Source organism: Nelusetta ayraudi, unplaced genomic scaffold (genome assembly GCF_046127955.1).
Source record: "Nelusetta ayraudi isolate G7.1 ecotype Tasmania unplaced genomic scaffold, CSIRO-AGI_Nayr_v1 ptg000027l, whole genome shotgun sequence".
In the NCBI taxonomy this organism is placed as follows: domain Eukaryota; kingdom Metazoa; phylum Chordata; class Actinopteri; order Tetraodontiformes; family Monacanthidae; genus Nelusetta; species Nelusetta ayraudi.
Genome location: NW_027466077.1, coordinates 2,065,797 through 2,079,862, shown reverse-complemented (window position 1 = coordinate 2,079,862; position 14,066 = coordinate 2,065,797). Strand labels below are relative to the sequence as shown.

General features: G+C 45.2%; 2 protein-coding genes and 38 non-coding genes across 40 annotated transcripts; 1 reads left to right on the top strand and 39 right to left on the bottom strand.

The window, feature by feature from the left end:
* Positions 1-356: 356 nt before the first annotated feature.
* trnay-gua (transfer RNA tyrosine (anticodon GUA)) lies at positions 357-443 on the bottom strand. Its single transcript is given in 2 exon segments — positions 357-392; positions 407-443. It is a non-coding gene; the product is annotated as a tRNA-Tyr (tRNA).
* Positions 444-1,619: 1,176 nt separating this feature from the next.
* trnay-gua (transfer RNA tyrosine (anticodon GUA)) lies at positions 1,620-1,706 on the bottom strand. Its single transcript is given in 2 exon segments — positions 1,620-1,655; positions 1,670-1,706. It is a non-coding gene; the product is annotated as a tRNA-Tyr (tRNA).
* Positions 1,707-1,916: 210 nt separating this feature from the next.
* Positions 1,917-2,003, bottom strand: trnay-gua (transfer RNA tyrosine (anticodon GUA)). Its single transcript is given in 2 exon segments — positions 1,917-1,952; positions 1,967-2,003. It is a non-coding gene; the product is annotated as a tRNA-Tyr (tRNA).
* A 71-nt stretch (positions 2,004-2,074) lies between these two features.
* Positions 2,075-2,161, bottom strand: trnay-gua (transfer RNA tyrosine (anticodon GUA)). The gene is given in 2 exon segments: positions 2,075-2,110; positions 2,125-2,161. It is a non-coding gene; the product is annotated as a tRNA-Tyr (tRNA).
* A 71-nt stretch (positions 2,162-2,232) lies between these two features.
* Positions 2,233-2,319, bottom strand: trnay-gua (transfer RNA tyrosine (anticodon GUA)). The gene is given in 2 exon segments: positions 2,233-2,268; positions 2,283-2,319. It is a non-coding gene; the product is annotated as a tRNA-Tyr (tRNA).
* Positions 2,320-2,544: 225 nt separating this feature from the next.
* trnay-gua (transfer RNA tyrosine (anticodon GUA)) lies at positions 2,545-2,631 on the bottom strand. The gene is given in 2 exon segments: positions 2,545-2,580; positions 2,595-2,631. It is a non-coding gene; the product is annotated as a tRNA-Tyr (tRNA).
* A 230-nt stretch (positions 2,632-2,861) lies between these two features.
* trnay-gua (transfer RNA tyrosine (anticodon GUA)) lies at positions 2,862-2,948 on the bottom strand. Its single transcript is given in 2 exon segments — positions 2,862-2,897; positions 2,912-2,948. It is a non-coding gene; the product is annotated as a tRNA-Tyr (tRNA).
* A 67-nt stretch (positions 2,949-3,015) lies between these two features.
* trnay-gua (transfer RNA tyrosine (anticodon GUA)) lies at positions 3,016-3,102 on the bottom strand. The gene is given in 2 exon segments: positions 3,016-3,051; positions 3,066-3,102. It is a non-coding gene; the product is annotated as a tRNA-Tyr (tRNA).
* A 71-nt stretch (positions 3,103-3,173) lies between these two features.
* On the bottom strand, positions 3,174-3,260 carry trnay-gua (transfer RNA tyrosine (anticodon GUA)). Its single transcript is given in 2 exon segments — positions 3,174-3,209; positions 3,224-3,260. It is a non-coding gene; the product is annotated as a tRNA-Tyr (tRNA).
* A 71-nt stretch (positions 3,261-3,331) lies between these two features.
* On the bottom strand, positions 3,332-3,418 carry trnay-gua (transfer RNA tyrosine (anticodon GUA)). Its single transcript is given in 2 exon segments — positions 3,332-3,367; positions 3,382-3,418. It is a non-coding gene; the product is annotated as a tRNA-Tyr (tRNA).
* A 71-nt stretch (positions 3,419-3,489) lies between these two features.
* trnay-gua (transfer RNA tyrosine (anticodon GUA)) lies at positions 3,490-3,576 on the bottom strand. The gene is given in 2 exon segments: positions 3,490-3,525; positions 3,540-3,576. It is a non-coding gene; the product is annotated as a tRNA-Tyr (tRNA).
* Positions 3,577-3,648: 72 nt separating this feature from the next.
* Positions 3,649-3,735, bottom strand: trnay-gua (transfer RNA tyrosine (anticodon GUA)). The gene is given in 2 exon segments: positions 3,649-3,684; positions 3,699-3,735. It is a non-coding gene; the product is annotated as a tRNA-Tyr (tRNA).
* A 214-nt stretch (positions 3,736-3,949) lies between these two features.
* trnay-gua (transfer RNA tyrosine (anticodon GUA)) lies at positions 3,950-4,036 on the bottom strand. The gene is given in 2 exon segments: positions 3,950-3,985; positions 4,000-4,036. It is a non-coding gene; the product is annotated as a tRNA-Tyr (tRNA).
* A 72-nt stretch (positions 4,037-4,108) lies between these two features.
* Positions 4,109-4,195, bottom strand: trnay-gua (transfer RNA tyrosine (anticodon GUA)). The gene is given in 2 exon segments: positions 4,109-4,144; positions 4,159-4,195. It is a non-coding gene; the product is annotated as a tRNA-Tyr (tRNA).
* Positions 4,196-4,266: 71 nt separating this feature from the next.
* On the bottom strand, positions 4,267-4,353 carry trnay-gua (transfer RNA tyrosine (anticodon GUA)). Its single transcript is given in 2 exon segments — positions 4,267-4,302; positions 4,317-4,353. It is a non-coding gene; the product is annotated as a tRNA-Tyr (tRNA).
* A 73-nt stretch (positions 4,354-4,426) lies between these two features.
* trnay-gua (transfer RNA tyrosine (anticodon GUA)) lies at positions 4,427-4,513 on the bottom strand. Its single transcript is given in 2 exon segments — positions 4,427-4,462; positions 4,477-4,513. It is a non-coding gene; the product is annotated as a tRNA-Tyr (tRNA).
* A 210-nt stretch (positions 4,514-4,723) lies between these two features.
* Positions 4,724-4,810, bottom strand: trnay-gua (transfer RNA tyrosine (anticodon GUA)). The gene is given in 2 exon segments: positions 4,724-4,759; positions 4,774-4,810. It is a non-coding gene; the product is annotated as a tRNA-Tyr (tRNA).
* Positions 4,811-4,882: 72 nt separating this feature from the next.
* Positions 4,883-4,969, bottom strand: trnay-gua (transfer RNA tyrosine (anticodon GUA)). Its single transcript is given in 2 exon segments — positions 4,883-4,918; positions 4,933-4,969. It is a non-coding gene; the product is annotated as a tRNA-Tyr (tRNA).
* Positions 4,970-5,036: 67 nt separating this feature from the next.
* trnay-gua (transfer RNA tyrosine (anticodon GUA)) lies at positions 5,037-5,123 on the bottom strand. Its single transcript is given in 2 exon segments — positions 5,037-5,072; positions 5,087-5,123. It is a non-coding gene; the product is annotated as a tRNA-Tyr (tRNA).
* A 71-nt stretch (positions 5,124-5,194) lies between these two features.
* Positions 5,195-5,281, bottom strand: trnay-gua (transfer RNA tyrosine (anticodon GUA)). The gene is given in 2 exon segments: positions 5,195-5,230; positions 5,245-5,281. It is a non-coding gene; the product is annotated as a tRNA-Tyr (tRNA).
* Positions 5,282-5,511: 230 nt separating this feature from the next.
* Positions 5,512-5,598, bottom strand: trnay-gua (transfer RNA tyrosine (anticodon GUA)). Its single transcript is given in 2 exon segments — positions 5,512-5,547; positions 5,562-5,598. It is a non-coding gene; the product is annotated as a tRNA-Tyr (tRNA).
* A 71-nt stretch (positions 5,599-5,669) lies between these two features.
* Positions 5,670-5,756, bottom strand: trnay-gua (transfer RNA tyrosine (anticodon GUA)). The gene is given in 2 exon segments: positions 5,670-5,705; positions 5,720-5,756. It is a non-coding gene; the product is annotated as a tRNA-Tyr (tRNA).
* A 210-nt stretch (positions 5,757-5,966) lies between these two features.
* Positions 5,967-6,053, bottom strand: trnay-gua (transfer RNA tyrosine (anticodon GUA)). Its single transcript is given in 2 exon segments — positions 5,967-6,002; positions 6,017-6,053. It is a non-coding gene; the product is annotated as a tRNA-Tyr (tRNA).
* Positions 6,054-6,283: 230 nt separating this feature from the next.
* On the bottom strand, positions 6,284-6,370 carry trnay-gua (transfer RNA tyrosine (anticodon GUA)). The gene is given in 2 exon segments: positions 6,284-6,319; positions 6,334-6,370. It is a non-coding gene; the product is annotated as a tRNA-Tyr (tRNA).
* A 67-nt stretch (positions 6,371-6,437) lies between these two features.
* trnay-gua (transfer RNA tyrosine (anticodon GUA)) lies at positions 6,438-6,524 on the bottom strand. Its single transcript is given in 2 exon segments — positions 6,438-6,473; positions 6,488-6,524. It is a non-coding gene; the product is annotated as a tRNA-Tyr (tRNA).
* Positions 6,525-6,595: 71 nt separating this feature from the next.
* Positions 6,596-6,682, bottom strand: trnay-gua (transfer RNA tyrosine (anticodon GUA)). Its single transcript is given in 2 exon segments — positions 6,596-6,631; positions 6,646-6,682. It is a non-coding gene; the product is annotated as a tRNA-Tyr (tRNA).
* Positions 6,683-6,912: 230 nt separating this feature from the next.
* Positions 6,913-6,999, bottom strand: trnay-gua (transfer RNA tyrosine (anticodon GUA)). Its single transcript is given in 2 exon segments — positions 6,913-6,948; positions 6,963-6,999. It is a non-coding gene; the product is annotated as a tRNA-Tyr (tRNA).
* Positions 7,000-7,070: 71 nt separating this feature from the next.
* trnay-gua (transfer RNA tyrosine (anticodon GUA)) lies at positions 7,071-7,157 on the bottom strand. The gene is given in 2 exon segments: positions 7,071-7,106; positions 7,121-7,157. It is a non-coding gene; the product is annotated as a tRNA-Tyr (tRNA).
* A 72-nt stretch (positions 7,158-7,229) lies between these two features.
* Positions 7,230-7,316, bottom strand: trnay-gua (transfer RNA tyrosine (anticodon GUA)). The gene is given in 2 exon segments: positions 7,230-7,265; positions 7,280-7,316. It is a non-coding gene; the product is annotated as a tRNA-Tyr (tRNA).
* Positions 7,317-7,526: 210 nt separating this feature from the next.
* trnay-gua (transfer RNA tyrosine (anticodon GUA)) lies at positions 7,527-7,613 on the bottom strand. The gene is given in 2 exon segments: positions 7,527-7,562; positions 7,577-7,613. It is a non-coding gene; the product is annotated as a tRNA-Tyr (tRNA).
* Positions 7,614-7,684: 71 nt separating this feature from the next.
* Positions 7,685-7,771, bottom strand: trnay-gua (transfer RNA tyrosine (anticodon GUA)). Its single transcript is given in 2 exon segments — positions 7,685-7,720; positions 7,735-7,771. It is a non-coding gene; the product is annotated as a tRNA-Tyr (tRNA).
* Positions 7,772-7,838: 67 nt separating this feature from the next.
* trnay-gua (transfer RNA tyrosine (anticodon GUA)) lies at positions 7,839-7,925 on the bottom strand. Its single transcript is given in 2 exon segments — positions 7,839-7,874; positions 7,889-7,925. It is a non-coding gene; the product is annotated as a tRNA-Tyr (tRNA).
* Positions 7,926-7,996: 71 nt separating this feature from the next.
* On the bottom strand, positions 7,997-8,083 carry trnay-gua (transfer RNA tyrosine (anticodon GUA)). The gene is given in 2 exon segments: positions 7,997-8,032; positions 8,047-8,083. It is a non-coding gene; the product is annotated as a tRNA-Tyr (tRNA).
* A 71-nt stretch (positions 8,084-8,154) lies between these two features.
* On the bottom strand, positions 8,155-8,241 carry trnay-gua (transfer RNA tyrosine (anticodon GUA)). Its single transcript is given in 2 exon segments — positions 8,155-8,190; positions 8,205-8,241. It is a non-coding gene; the product is annotated as a tRNA-Tyr (tRNA).
* Positions 8,242-8,312: 71 nt separating this feature from the next.
* Positions 8,313-8,399, bottom strand: trnay-gua (transfer RNA tyrosine (anticodon GUA)). The gene is given in 2 exon segments: positions 8,313-8,348; positions 8,363-8,399. It is a non-coding gene; the product is annotated as a tRNA-Tyr (tRNA).
* A 73-nt stretch (positions 8,400-8,472) lies between these two features.
* On the bottom strand, positions 8,473-8,559 carry trnay-gua (transfer RNA tyrosine (anticodon GUA)). Its single transcript is given in 2 exon segments — positions 8,473-8,508; positions 8,523-8,559. It is a non-coding gene; the product is annotated as a tRNA-Tyr (tRNA).
* A 73-nt stretch (positions 8,560-8,632) lies between these two features.
* On the bottom strand, positions 8,633-8,719 carry trnay-gua (transfer RNA tyrosine (anticodon GUA)). Its single transcript is given in 2 exon segments — positions 8,633-8,668; positions 8,683-8,719. It is a non-coding gene; the product is annotated as a tRNA-Tyr (tRNA).
* Positions 8,720-8,949: 230 nt separating this feature from the next.
* trnay-gua (transfer RNA tyrosine (anticodon GUA)) lies at positions 8,950-9,036 on the bottom strand. The gene is given in 2 exon segments: positions 8,950-8,985; positions 9,000-9,036. It is a non-coding gene; the product is annotated as a tRNA-Tyr (tRNA).
* Positions 9,037-9,114: 78 nt separating this feature from the next.
* On the top strand, positions 9,115-11,673 carry bik (BCL2 interacting killer). Its single transcript, XM_076030077.1, has 6 exons — positions 9,115-9,234; positions 9,328-9,356; positions 10,406-10,508; positions 10,686-10,838; positions 10,920-11,034; positions 11,163-11,673. Exons 3-6 carry the CDS (start codon positions 10,414-10,416, stop codon positions 11,286-11,288), a joined length of 489 nt encoding a protein of 162 aa, XP_075886192.1. The 5' UTR covers positions 9,115-9,234; positions 9,328-9,356; positions 10,406-10,413; the 3' UTR covers positions 11,289-11,673.
* A 153-nt stretch (positions 11,674-11,826) lies between these two features.
* On the bottom strand, positions 11,827-13,902 carry mcat (malonyl CoA:ACP acyltransferase (mitochondrial)). Its single transcript, XM_076030076.1, has 5 exons — positions 13,325-13,902; positions 12,947-13,034; positions 12,640-12,857; positions 12,420-12,557; positions 11,827-12,330 (listed from the first exon to the last, which is right to left on the bottom strand). Exons 1-5 carry the CDS (start codon positions 13,736-13,738, stop codon positions 12,058-12,060), a joined length of 1,131 nt encoding a protein of 376 aa, XP_075886191.1. The 5' UTR covers positions 13,739-13,902; the 3' UTR covers positions 11,827-12,057.
* Between the last annotated feature and the right edge of the window lie 164 nt (positions 13,903-14,066).

The following is a 14,066-nucleotide window of genomic DNA, read 5'->3' as shown; positions in this document are numbered from 1 at the left end:
TACTTTATAGAGGTTTTTTATTATTATTTGTAATTCGATTTTGCATGCGTGTAACATGAAGTCATTTATCATCACCCTATTAAAAGAATGGCCAAAGTCTTTTTTTTTTTTTTTTTTTTACAATTTTTTTTTAAATTTTTTTTTTTTGGCTTAAATCATCTTCATCATCATCATAATGCAAGACATCTCTTTTTGAGTTTTCCCAAAAACTTGTATAAAATGACTTAAGCCATTATTTTTAGAGGGTGACCTAATTGTATAATATTGAGCTATGTTTGTTGCATATTCAGGTTAACCAATCAAAATCCAGCAACATTCATGACTTTGGTGAGGACAGGAACCAATCAAAAACTCAGTCCTTCGAGCCGGATTTGAACCAGCGACCTAAGGATTCCTGTTAGCGCCTCTACAGTCCTCCGCTCTACCAACTGAGCTATCAAAGGGCAAGAAAGGAATTGTGAATGTCCAGCAAGTTTCATTACTTTGGTGAGGACAAGAACCAATCAAAAACTCAGTCCTAGGACATCATTCATTCATTCATTCATTCATTTTCCATACCCGCTTAGTCCCGAGCTCAGGGTCACGGGGGTCTGCTGGAGCCTATCCCAGCTGTCTTAGGGCGAAGGCAGGGGACACCCTGGACAAGTCGCCAGTTCATCGCAGGGCCACATAGAAACAGACAACCATTCACACTCACATGCACACCTACGGACAATTTAGAGTGTTCAATTGACCTCACATGCATGTTTTTGGAGTGTGGGAGGAAGCCGGAGAACCCGGAGAGAACCCACGCAGACACGGGCAGAACATGCAAACTCCACACAGAAAGGTCCCAGGTCCGGGCAAGGACATCAGTTAATTCAATATAAGGTACACAGACTTCACTATTCACGTGTCAAACTACATTCATTTTCCCATCCACCTCACCACTATGTGTAAAATGTAAACAGGCCGATGGCACATTGGCCAATATGTTCTGGTTTTGCAGTAAACTTAGTAGATTCTGGTGGGAGGTATTAAATTTTTATTCTGAGGTTTATGGACATGATTTTCCCCCAGATCCAGAAAAAGGCATTCTTGGCTGGTCTCACCAGCTCGAGACACTGAGCCACTGGAAGGGACAAGCAGTACAATTTGGGATGGTTATTGCGAAGAAAAGCATTTTGAAACTCTGGAACAAGGATATAGCTCCAACGTTTGACATATGGCTCATTGGACTTTCACACACCTTGCATATAGAAAAAATGTGGTTCGAGTTGTCTGAAAAATCAGATAGATTCCATCAGATATGGCAACCATTTCTTGATCATATCAAACAGTTGACCTCTTGACATCTCACAAATCTCAACACTACAATCTTCCTTTGATGCTTATTTGTCTTTAATTTCTTCTTAGTGTAACGTTATAACAGTAATAGATGACCACAGAAACTCATTGACGTTGCAGTGTACAGCTTCCACTTTACCTTTTTTTTTCCAATTTTTTTTTTTTATGTCCCAACCTGCTTTGGGGGAGGAGGGGGAGGAGAAGGGGGTAACTGTTCGGGTTGTTATGCATCTTTATGTTCGGAAAATTGTGTAAATGATTAAATAAAGTATTTAATAAAAAATAAAACTCAGTCCTTCGAGCCGGATTTGAACCAGCGACCTAAGGATACCTGTTAACGCCTCTACAGTCCTCCGCTCTACCAACTGAGCTATCGAAGGGCGAGAAGTCACTTGTGAACGTCCAGCAAGTTTCATCACTGAGATCAGGAACAAATCAAAAACTCAGTCCTTCGAGCCAGCGACCTAAGGATTCCTGTTAGCTTCTCCACAGTCCTCCGCTCTACCAACTGAGCTATCGAAGGGCGAGCCATAACTGGTGAACGTCCAGCAAGTTTCATTACTGAGATCAGGAACAAATCTAAAACTCAGTTCTTCGAGCCGGATTTGAACCAGCGACCTAAGGATTCCTGTTAGCAACTCTACAGTCCTCCGCTCAACCAACTGAGCTATCGAAGGGCGAGAAGTCACTTGTGAACGTCCAGCAACATTTATTATTTGGTGAGGACAGGAACCAATCAAAAGCGCAGTCCTTCGAGCCGGATTTGAACCAGCGACCTAAGGATTCCTGTTAGCAACTCTACAGTCCTCCGCTCTACCAACTGAGCTATCGAAGGGCGAGAAGTCACTTGTGAACGTCCAGCAACATTCATTATTTGGTGAAGACAGGAACCAATCAAAAACTCAGTCCTTCGAGCCGGATTTGAACCAGCGACCTAAGGATTCCTGTTAGCGTCTCTACAGTCCTCCGCTCTACCAACTGAGCTATCGAAGGGCGAGCCATAACTGGTGAATGTCCAGTAACATTCATTATTTGGTGAGGACAGGAACCAATCAAAAACTCAGTCCTTCGCGCCAGATTTAAACCAGCGACGTAAGGATTCCTGTTAGCTTCTCCACAGTCCTCCGCTCTACCAACTGAGCTATCGATGGGCGAGCCATAACTGGCGAACGTCCAGCAAGTTTCATTACTGAGATCAGGAACAAATCTAAAACTCAGTTCTTCGAGCCGGATTTGAACCAGCGACCTAAGGATTGCTGTTAGCAACTCTACAGTCCTCCGCTCTACCAACTGAGCTATCGAAGGGCGAGCCATAACTGGTGAATGTCCAGTAACATTCATTATTTGGTGAGGACAGGAACCAATCAAAAACTCAGTCCTTCGCGCCAGATTTGAACCAGCGACGTAAGGATTCCTGTTAGCTTCTCTACAGTCCTCCGCTCAACCAACTGAGCTATCGAAGGGCGACAAGTGACTTGTGAACGTCCAGCAACATTCATTATTTGGTGAGGACAGGAACCAATCAAAAAACTCGGTCCTTCGAGCCGGATTTGAACCAGCGACCTAAGGATTCCTGTTAGCGCCTCTACAGTCCTCCGCTCTACCAACTGAGCTATCGAAGGGCGAGAGGGCACTTGTGAACGTCCAGCAAGTTTCATCACTGAGATCAGGAACAAATCAAAAATTCAGTCCTTCGAGCCGGATTTGAACCAGCGACCTAAGGATTCCTGTTAACAACTCTACAGTCCTCCGCTCTACCAACTGAGCTATCGAAGGGCGAGAAGTCACTTGTGAACGTCCAGCAACATTTATTATTTGGTGAGGACAGGAACCGATCAAAAACGCAGTCCTTCGAGCCGGATTTGAACCAGCGACCTAAGGATTCCTGTTAGCAACTCTACAGTCCTCCGCTCTACCAACTGAGCTATCGAAGGGTGAGAAGTCACTTGTGAATGTCCAGCAACATTCATTATCTGGTGAGGACAGGAACCAATCAAAAATTCAGTCCTTCGAGCCGGATTTGAACCAGCGACCTAAGGATTCCTGTTAGCAACTCTACAGTCCTCCGCTCTACCAACTGAGCTATCGAAGGGCGAGAAGTCACTTGTGAACGTCCAGCAACATTTATTATTTGGTGAGGACAGGAACCAATCAAAAACGCAGTCCTTCGAGCCGGATTTGAACCAGCGACCTAAGGATTCCTGTTAGCAACTCTACAGTCCTCCGCTCTACCAACTGAGCTATCGAAGGGCGACAAGTGACTTGTGAACGTCCAGCAACATTCATTATTTGGTGAGGACAGGAACCAATCAAAAAACTCAGTCCTTCGAGCCGGATTTGAACCAGCGACCTAAGGATTCCTGTTAGCACCTCTACAGTCCTCCGCTCTACCAACTGAGCTATCGAAGGGCGAGAAGTCACTTGTGAACGTCCAGCAAGTTTCATCACTGAGATCAGGAACAAATAAAAAACTCAGTCCTTCGAGCCAGCGACCTAAGGATTCCTGTTAGCTTCTCTACAGTCCTCCGCTCTACCAACTGAGCTATCAAAGGGCGAGAAGTCACTTGTGAACGTCCAGCAACATTCATTATTTGGTGAGGACAGGAACCAATCAAAAATTCAGTCCTTCGAGCCGGATTTGAACCAGCGACCTAAGGATTCCTGTTAGCAACTCTACAGTCCTCCGCTCTACCAACTGAGCTATCGAAGGGCGAGAAGTCACTTGTGAACGTCCAGCAACATTTATTATTTGGTGAGGACAGGAACCAATCAAAAAACTCAGTCCTTCGAGCCGGATTTGAACCAGCGACCTAAGGATTCCTGTTAGCAACTCTACAGTCCTCCGCTCTACCAACTGAGCGATCAAAGGGCGAGAAGTCACTTGTGAACGTCCAGCAACATTCATTATTTGGTGAGGACAGGAACCAATCAAAAACGCAGTCCTTCGAGCCGGATTTGAACCAGCGACCTAAGGATTCCTGTTAGCGCCTCTACAGTCCTCCGCTCTACCAACGGAGCTATCGAAGGGCGAGAAGTGACTTGTGAACGTCCAGCAAACAGTCATTATTTGGTGAGGACAGGAACCAATCAAAGAACTCAGTCCTTCGAGCCGGATTTGAACCAGCGACCTAAGGATTCCTGTTAGCGCCTCTACAGTCCTCCGCTCTACCAACTGAGCTATCGAAGGGCGAGAAGTCGCTTGTGAACGTCCAGCAAGTTTCATCGCTGAGATCAGGAACAAATCAAAAACTCAGTCCTTCGAGCCAGCGACCTAAGGATTCCTGTTAGCTTCTCTGCAGTCCTCCGCTCTACCAACTGAGCTATCGAAGGGCGAGCCATAACTGGTGAACGTCCAGCAAGTTTCATTACTGAGATCAGGAACAAATCTAAAACTCAGTCCTTTGAGCCGGATTTGAACCAGCGACCTAAGGATTCCTGTTAGCAACTCTACAGTCCTCCGCTCTACCAACTGAGCTATCGAAGGGCGAGAAGTCACTTGTGAACGTCCAGCAACATTTATTATTTGGTGAGGACAGGAACCAATCAAAAAACGCAGTCCTTCGAGCCGGATTTGAACCAGTTACCTAAGGATTCCTGTTAGCAACTCTACAGTCCACCGCTCTACCAACTGAGCTATCGAAGGGCGAGAAGTCGCTTGTGAACGTCCAGCAAGTTTCATCACTGAGATCAGGAACAAATCAAAAACTCAGTCCTTCGAGCCGGATTTGAACCAGCGACCTAAGGATTCCTGTTAGCAACTCTACAGTCCTCCGCTCTACCAACTGAGCTATCGAAGGGCGACAAGTCACTTGTGAACGTCCAGCAACATTTATTATTTGGTGAGGACAGGAACCAATCAAAAATTCAGTACTTCGAGCCGGATTTGAACCAGCGACCAAAGGATTCCTGTTAGCTTCTCTACAGTCCTCCGCTCTACCAACTGAGCTATCGAAGGGTGAGAAGTCACTTGTGAACGTCCAGCAACATTTATTATTTGGTGAGGACAGGAACCAATCAAAAAACACAGTCCTTCGAGCCGGATTTGAACCAGTTACCTAAGGATTCCTGTTAGCAACTCTACAGTCCACCGCTCTACCAACTGAGCGATCGAAGGGCGAGAAGTCACTTGTGAACGTCCAGCAACATTCATTATTTGGTGAGGACAGGAACCAATCAAAAATTCAGTCCTTCGAGCCGGATTTGAACCAGCGACCTAAGGATTCCTGTTAGCAACTCTACAGTCCTCCGCTCTACCAACTGAGCTATCGAAGGGCGAGAAGTCACTTGTGAACGTCCAGCAACATTTATTATTTGGTGAGGACAGGAACCAATCAAAAACGCAGTCCTTCGAGCCGGATTTGAACCAGCGACCTAAGGATTCCTGTTAGCAACTCTACAGTCCTCCGCTCTACCAACTGAGCTATCGAAGGGCGAGAAGTCATTTGTGAACGTCCAGCAAGTTTCATCACTGAGATCAGGAACAAATCAAAAACTCAGTCCTTCGAGCCAGCGACCTAAGGATTCCTGTTAGCTTCTCTGCAGTGCTCCGCTCTACCAACTGAGCTATCGAAGGGCGAGCCATAACTGGTGAACGTCCAGCAAGTTTCATTACTGAGATCAGGAACAAATCTAAAACTCAGTCCTTTGAGCCGGATTTGAACCAGCGACCTAAGGATTCCTGTTAGCAACTCTACAGTCCTCCGCTCTACCAACTGAGCTATCGAAGGGCGAGAAGTCACTTGTGAACGTCCAGCAACATTTATTATTCGGTGAGGACAGGAACCAATCAAAAAACGCAGTCCTTCGAGCCGGATTTGAACCAGTTACCTAAGGATTCCTGTTAGCAACTCTACAGTCCACCGCTCTACCAACTGAGCGATCGAAGGGCGAGAAGTCACTTGTGAACGTCCAGCAACATTCATTATTTGGTTAGGACAGGAACCAATCAAAAACTCAGTCCTTCGAGCCAGATTTGAACCAGCGACCTAAGGATTCCTGTTAGCTTCTCTACAGTGCTCCGCTCTACCAACTGAGCTATCGAAGGGCGAGAAGTCGCTTGTGAACGTCCAGCAAGTTTCATCACTGAGATCAGGAACAAATCAAAAACTCAGTCCTTCGAGCCAGATTTGAACCAGCGACCTAAGGATTCCTGTTAGCAACTCTACAGTCCTCCGCTCTACCAACTGAGCTATCGAAGGGCGACAAGTCACTTGTGAACGTCCAGCAACATTTATTATTTGGTGAGGACAGGAACCAATCAAAAATTCAGTACTTCGAGCCGGATTTGAACGAGCGACCAAAGGATTCCTGTTAGCTTCTCTACAGTCCTCCGCTCTACCAACTGAGCTATCGAAGGGTGAGAAGTCACTTGTGAACGTCCAGCAACATTTATTATTTGGTGAGGACAGGAACCAATCAAAAAACGCAGTCCTTCGAGCCGGATTTGAACCAGTTACCTAAGGATTCCTGTTAGCAACTCTACAGTCCACCGCTCTACCAACTGAGCGATCGAAGGGCGAGAAGTCACTTGTGAACGTCCAGCAACATTCATTATTTGGTGAGGACAGGAACCAATCAAAAATTCAGTCCTTCGAGCCGGATTTGAACCAGCGACCTAAGGATTCCTGTTAGCAACTCTACAGTCCTCCGCTCTACCAACTGAGCTATCGAAGGGCGAGAAGTCACTTGTGAACGTCCAGCAACATTTATTATTTGGTGAGGACAGGAACCAATCAAAAACGCAGTCCTTCGAGCCGGATTTGAACCAGCGACCTAAGGATTCCTGTTAGCAACTCTACAGTCCTCCGCTCTACCAACTGAGCTATCGAAGGGCGACAAGTGACTTGTGAACGTCCAGCAACATTCATTATTTGGTGAGGACAGGAACCAATCAAAAAACTCAGTCCTTCGAGCCGGATTTGAACCAGCGACCTAAGGATTCCTGTTACCACCTCTACAGTCCTCCGCTCTACCAACTGAGCTATCGAAGGGCGAGTAGTCACTTGTGAACGTCCAGCAAGTTTCATCACTGAGATCAGGAACAAATAAAAAACTCAGTCCTTCGAGCCAGCGACCTAAGGATTGCTGTTAGCTTCTCTACAGTCCTCCGCTCTACCAACTGAGCTATCGAAGGGCGAGCCATAACTGGTGAACGTCCAGCAAGTTTCATTACTGAGATCAGGAACCAATCAAAAACACAGTCATTCGAGCCGGATTTGAACCAGCGACCTAAGGATTCCTGTTAGCAACTCTACAGTCCTCCGCTCTACCAACTGAGCTATCAAAGGGCGAGAAGTCACTTGTGAACGTCCAGCAACATTCATTATTTGGTGAGGACAGGAACCAATCAAAAAAGCAGTCCTTCGAGCCGGATTTGAACCAGCGACCTAAGGATTCCTGTTAGCGCCTCTACAGTCCTCCGCTCTACCAACTGAGCTATCGAAGGGCGAGAAGTCACTTGTGAACGTCCAGCAAGTTTCATTACTGAGATCAGGAACAAATCTAAAACTCAGTCCTTCGAGCCGGATTTGAACCAGCGACCTAAGGATTCCTGTTAGCAACTCTACAGTCCTCCGCTCTACCAACTGAGCTATCGAAGGGCGAGAAGTCACTTGTGAACGTCCAGCAACATTTATTATTTGGTGAGGACAGGAACCAATCAAAAATTCAGTCCTTCGAGCCGGATTTGAACCAGCGACCTAAGGATTCCTGTTAGCAACTCTACAGTCCTCCGCTCTACCAACTGAGCTATCGAAGGGCGAGAAGTCACTTGTGAACGTCCAGCAACATTTATTATTTGGTGAGGACAGGAACCAATCAAATACGCAGTGCTTCAAGCCGGATTTGAACCAGCGACCTAAGGATTCCTGTTAGCAACTCTACAGTCCTCCGCTCTACCAACTGAGCTATCGAAGGGCGAGAAGTCACTTGTGAACGTCCAGCAACATTCATTATTTGGTGAGGACAGGAACCAATCAAAAACGCAGTCCTTCGAGCCGGATTTGAACCAGTGACCTAAGGATTCCTGTTAGCGCCTCTACAGTCCTCCGCTCTACCAACTGAGCTATCGAAGGGCGAGAAGTGACTTGTGAACGTCCAGCAAACATTCATTATTTGGTGAGGACAGGAACCAATCAAAAAACTCAGCCCTTCGAGCCGGATTTGAACGAGCGACCTAAGGATTCCTGTTAGCGCCTCTACAGTCCTCCGCTCTACCAACTGAGCTATCGAAGGGCGAGAAGTGACTTGTGAACGTCCAGCAAACATTCATTATTTGGTGAGGACAGGAACCAATCAAAAAACTCAGTCCTTCGAGCCGGATTTGAACCAGCGACCTAAGGATTCCTGTTAGCGCCTCTACAGTCCTCCGCTCTATCAACTGAGCTATCGAAGGGCGAGAAGTCACTTGTGAACGTCCAGCAACATTCATTATTTGGTGAGGACAGAAACCAATCGGAAACTCAGTCCTTCGAGCCGGATTTGAACCAGCGACCTAAGGATTCCTGTTTGCAACTCTACTGTCCTCTGCTCTACCAACGGAGCTATTGAAGGCTGAGAAAGCAATAGTGAACGTCCAGCAAGTTTCATTATTTTGGTGAGGACAGAAACCAAACAAAAACTCAGTCCTTCGAACCGGATTTGAACCAGCGACCTAAGGATTCCTGTTAGCAGCTCTACAGTCCTCCGCTCTACCAACTGAGCTATCGAAGGGCGAAAAGAGCTGTGAAATCTCTCTACAGTGCAGTTCACCCCACTACATTACCGCCAGTGCTCCCCGCCACTGTCAAAATGTGTATTCTTGGTGAAATGTCGCCCCTTCATGGTGAACGATGGTAGCAGTAGGTAAAAGGCGCGGCCAATCATGTTTGCGGCAGTTACCTGAGAGAAACAAGATTAAAGGACGCTGCTGTAAGTAGAGGAAAAGACCTCGTTAACATTTCTCTATTTTGGTGTTTCTAACGCTCAAATGACGCAATAATGATGTCTTTATATGTATTTCAGGGCGGCGTCCGTTTTAATCTGCACCCAAAGTAAGAACCTTTTTTTTATTTTTATTTTTTTAACTTTTTTTTCTGGTCCGTGCAAACGTTTACTTGTATTCGCTGTCGGAGGGGGAATTATTTCTGCGTTGGTTTTCCTTAAATTATCTAACGTTTAATTTACGTGTTTACTCGAGGGTGTGTCTCTAAATTTAATTGGAACGAGACTGTTTTAACAAAATACTTGTGATGATCTTCACGACGACCTTAGCGTTGAAATGGATGACCTCATCTCTTTGTTTTGACAATATGGCCATGACACACTGCTAATCTCACCATTACTTAAGGTTTATATTATGGATAGCGTTTATAACTTATTGATACAGTTTATTTTATTTAATGGTAGGTTAACATAAACAGTGTCCAAGTTATTAAATACAACAAAAAATAATTATCTATCATTCAAACGCTTTATTTATATATTTTTTCATATTTAATTAGATATTAAAGTCAATAATTTGTTGAAAATGACGTTTTAATCTCATGTTGGTGAGGACATTGAGGCAGTTTGGTTGATTTAAATTATGAAAATTGATCATTTGCATCAAAGCACGTGACACCAGGAACTGTCCGGGGGCAGGTGCATGGAGGTGAAGAGGAAAAACCTGTTTGTCCGAGCAAAACAGAAAGTCATAAATTCGGCTGTAAAGGTGGATCAGACGTTTGGCTTCCTCAATGAAATTGGATAAAAACAGAATCAATTCCACTTCAGCTGTTTTTTAGCTGAAGTGGACTTCTGGAGTTTATTCAAAAGAGATGACATCATCTCTTAAAACCTGGGAGAGCCCGTTTTGTTTGTTGTCAACCTAGAGGGTTTTTTTTTTTTTTTTTTCTAACCCGGTAAGACAACCACCACCCATCCTGCTCACATGACCTTGTATTTACACAGCTTGTTTATGAACGTTGAGAAACTCGGAAAGAAAGACCTTCAATCCCCTTTCACAAGGCTTTTATGAGGCTACCGTGATGGGAGTTTTTCAACACTTTATGTCTATTTTACCAACAAGAATCACTTTTGCATCGCCCTGGTTCCTTTGTAGAAAAGAAGATGGTGGAACAGACGAGACAGCGGATTCAGGTTGTCTCCCTCCAGGCTGGACCTGGTGAAGTAGACACCAGCATCCTGTTTGGCCTGAACCTCAGGTATCCCACAAACATATTTACAGGGAAAAAAAGCAAAGAAAAATAAAGCTATAAAGCCAAGTCCAAATATATTAACTGACTGGTTTAATGTGATGCACGATATCTTATATATTTGTGTTTTTTTGTTACTGTACATATGTAGAATTGATTGAAATAGAAAACATATTTGCATCACAGGATCAGTGACCAGGCAGCCCGAGCTGTTGGGCGCCAGCTGGCTGTGATCGGTGACGAGCTGGAGAGGGAGTGGGCTGGGCGAGAGCCACAATGGCCACCGGCACCTCTCCACTTGCTGAGACCTGCGCACGAACTGACCAGGATCGTTTATCAGTAAGAAGAAAGAAAAGCAGCTTATTTCCACAGCTGCTCAGTGATTGTTATTTTTTAACCATTGTGTTTCTTTACTCTCAGGGATATTCACAGGCAGTTATGGAACATTCAGGGTCTGTCCGCAGCAGCAAAGGCCTGGATAGCAAGCGCCGCTCACGGGAAGGGGACCATCAGGGCTGACTCCTGGGCAGCCATGGTAACACTGATTAACCCATCTCATTTTTCTGCTGTAAAGATTAAGGACAACACTTCTCTGATTGTGAGCTTACCTCTTACAAATTGGCAACAACAGAATACAAAGTGTAATTTATTTCCCCCCCACAGGTGTCCCGTTGCAAACCTTCAACTTGCCCTGGCTGGACCAAAGGTGTGCTGGTGACTGCAGCACTGGCTGCTGCTGTGACTTTCTCCCTGCACCGTGGGTGGAGTGTGACACTTAGAGGGCCGTAAGCAGGTCTCACCGGCTAATTCCTACTAAAATTATACATAGAATTTTATTTGCAAATTAATCACAACCATCTCCAAATTAATTTGATTCCACTGTTTACTTTTCCTTTTTGTCCCTTTTATATTCATTCCATGAGAGGTATTGAATTTGACACAATGCACATGCTGCACTGTTTGTCAGGGCATGTGGGGGAAATGTTTAAATTTGGTTTGACATTGTTGACCTGTGTGGCACTGATGTGTTTTTTTTTTTTTTTTCCCCCCCATCGTATTAATGTCAGAGACCTGTTGCTGATGCCATGGCTGGACTGTTGCTGGCATGCAGTCTTTTGTATCCAGATTACTTTTCTGGCGTGGTTAATACAATTAATACAATTGTTGTTTCGCTTGTTTTGTTTTGTATTTTTACAAATTATATTTAGATTGGCCTAATATTAAAAAAAAAAAAGGGAGCTGGACTTTCTGTGTCAGATTTTAAAGTACTTTTTCATGTTGCCAATAAACCTTAAAAAAAATCACAAATTCTGAGGTCTAATCAATAAAAAAAAGTATAATTCATGTAAAACAATAGAAATGACATGCAATCATATGGAACATAATTTGGAGTTTATAGATTCAATAAAATCTGGCTAATCCATCTTGCAGGCAATCATCAAACAGGCAGCTTCTTGGTTTTTGTCCCTCACACCAATAGGAAGCCTCTTGTTCCCCTTCTTACAGAAGCTCCATAAACTCTCTATACGTCACATCAGGGTCCCACAAGTTTGCCTAATCAGTCCTCATAAGTGGTGACCTCCACGTGCACATAGTTCGCATAGGCCTTCCTGTTACACTTCTGGAGCGTGGCGCCAAGCTGCTTTCCAGGTCCGACCTCATACGTGTGAGGGAACCTCTTGCCCTGTGTCCTCTCATACAGCTCGTGCAACGTCTGCTCCCATTTCACAGGCGACGTCAGCTGCTTCACCAGCTGCCGCCGAACGTGGCTCTCGTTCATGTACCGCTTTCCGTCCACGTTGGAGTACACATTAATCTCGGGCCGGCGGACCTGTATAAGGAAATAGAGGTGCAATGCTTCAGAGAGCAAAATCTTGAGAAAATCATGAACTTATGGAGTGTGCAGTGAGTCTGACTGACCTCCACCTGCCTGAGCACATCTTGCAGCGGTTCAGCTGCTGACTGCATCAGCTCTGTGTGAAAAGCTCCACTGACCGGCAGAGTCTTGGTCCTTACGAACTGGAGATTCCTTGAGTTTTGCTGGAGGAAATCCAGCGCCTGAATGGAAAAACTTTCATTAATGTAACTTTAAAGATAGTTTTTATGAACATTTTGGATGGCGCTCACGATGCTTCCGTACTTTCTGATGCCCTGCAATAACTCGGCCATCAGGAAACAGATAGTTGGCCACAGAGCAGACTGGCTCCTTCATCCCCTGACTCTTGCAGTGCTCTTTCGCCAGCATGCAGGCATATTTATACTGGGCCTGGGGTCGACCGATGACTGAGAGCATCCCACTGGCAACCAGTTCAGAGGCTCTCTGCATGGCCTCAGCACGCACCTTCACAGCGTAAAGGGCTACACACAACACAAATAAACAAACGGTGAACCTCTGATTTATTGTGATCATCGTATGGAAGCAGCAAACCTTGTCACTTTGCGTTTACCTTCTGCAAAGTTCATGGAACCAGCAAAAACGAGGGCAGCAAATTCTCCAACGCTGAAACCTGCAGCAGCAACACACGTCTCAATGGCCTGTGGGAGGAAAATTAAGTGAGGTCATGTGATCCTGGACAGATAAATTAAGAAAGGGTGGCAATGTATAATTCACCACGTGTCTTTTGATGGTGATTGCAATGAAGTGCAAGTTTTCCAAAGCAGCTATCCTTTGGCTACAATTAATATGTTCAGACATAATTTAGAATTGTTTTATTTTCATATGGTAAAATGAAAAAGAGGCATATTTTACCTTTGAAATGCCACAGTGTAGGTAAGTAAAAACCCTTTTAGTCATGATAAAAAAACAAAAACAAAAAAACACCTACCTTGGGGTTTTCTTGGTTGAGCCTCTCCACGGCAGCCAGCGAGGTAATGAACACTGCGGGCTGACAGTGGACCGTCTTCATCAGCTCCGCCTCGGGTCCTTCCATGCACAGAGACAGCAGGTCGTATCCGAGAATCTTCCGGGCCACCGTAAACATCTCTTTAACGTTAGGATACTTCAGAAGTCCACGACCCATGCCCACAAACTGACTACCCTGGCCAGGGAAGAGCAGGACCGAACAGTCGCCGGGGTCTTTTTTCGGTCTCCTTTGCTTCTCGATGTCCGGACCAAGATCAGGGGTTTCGGACGAAGGGGAGCCCGGCATGTCGCCGGAGAGCCTCCTGCTCAGGGGGAGCAGAGACCTGACCTTCCCTCTGGAGGCTGCCGTCAACCCGGCAAACATGGCTGACAACATCGCAACACCACCGAATGTGTCCAATGCTTAAGTCAGGGCCATAATAACATATGCGTGAAAACATAAATAAAAAGAAAACTCAATTGCAAGTCGAACAGGCTGGGTTTCTAAGGTCCGCATGAAACACCTCTGAGGGCCGCCATGTTTTTTTTTTTTAAAGCGACAGTGTTGATATATTTTTCTTCCGGGTCAAGTTCCAGTGCTCTGATGCGCCACCCTTTGGTTATAGAGAGGTATTGTAGTAAACAATTCGAACTAAATGATATCTTTCAACAAAAATAGAATACAATTAAATATAATAAAACTACTACTTTATGAGGTGTTTTTT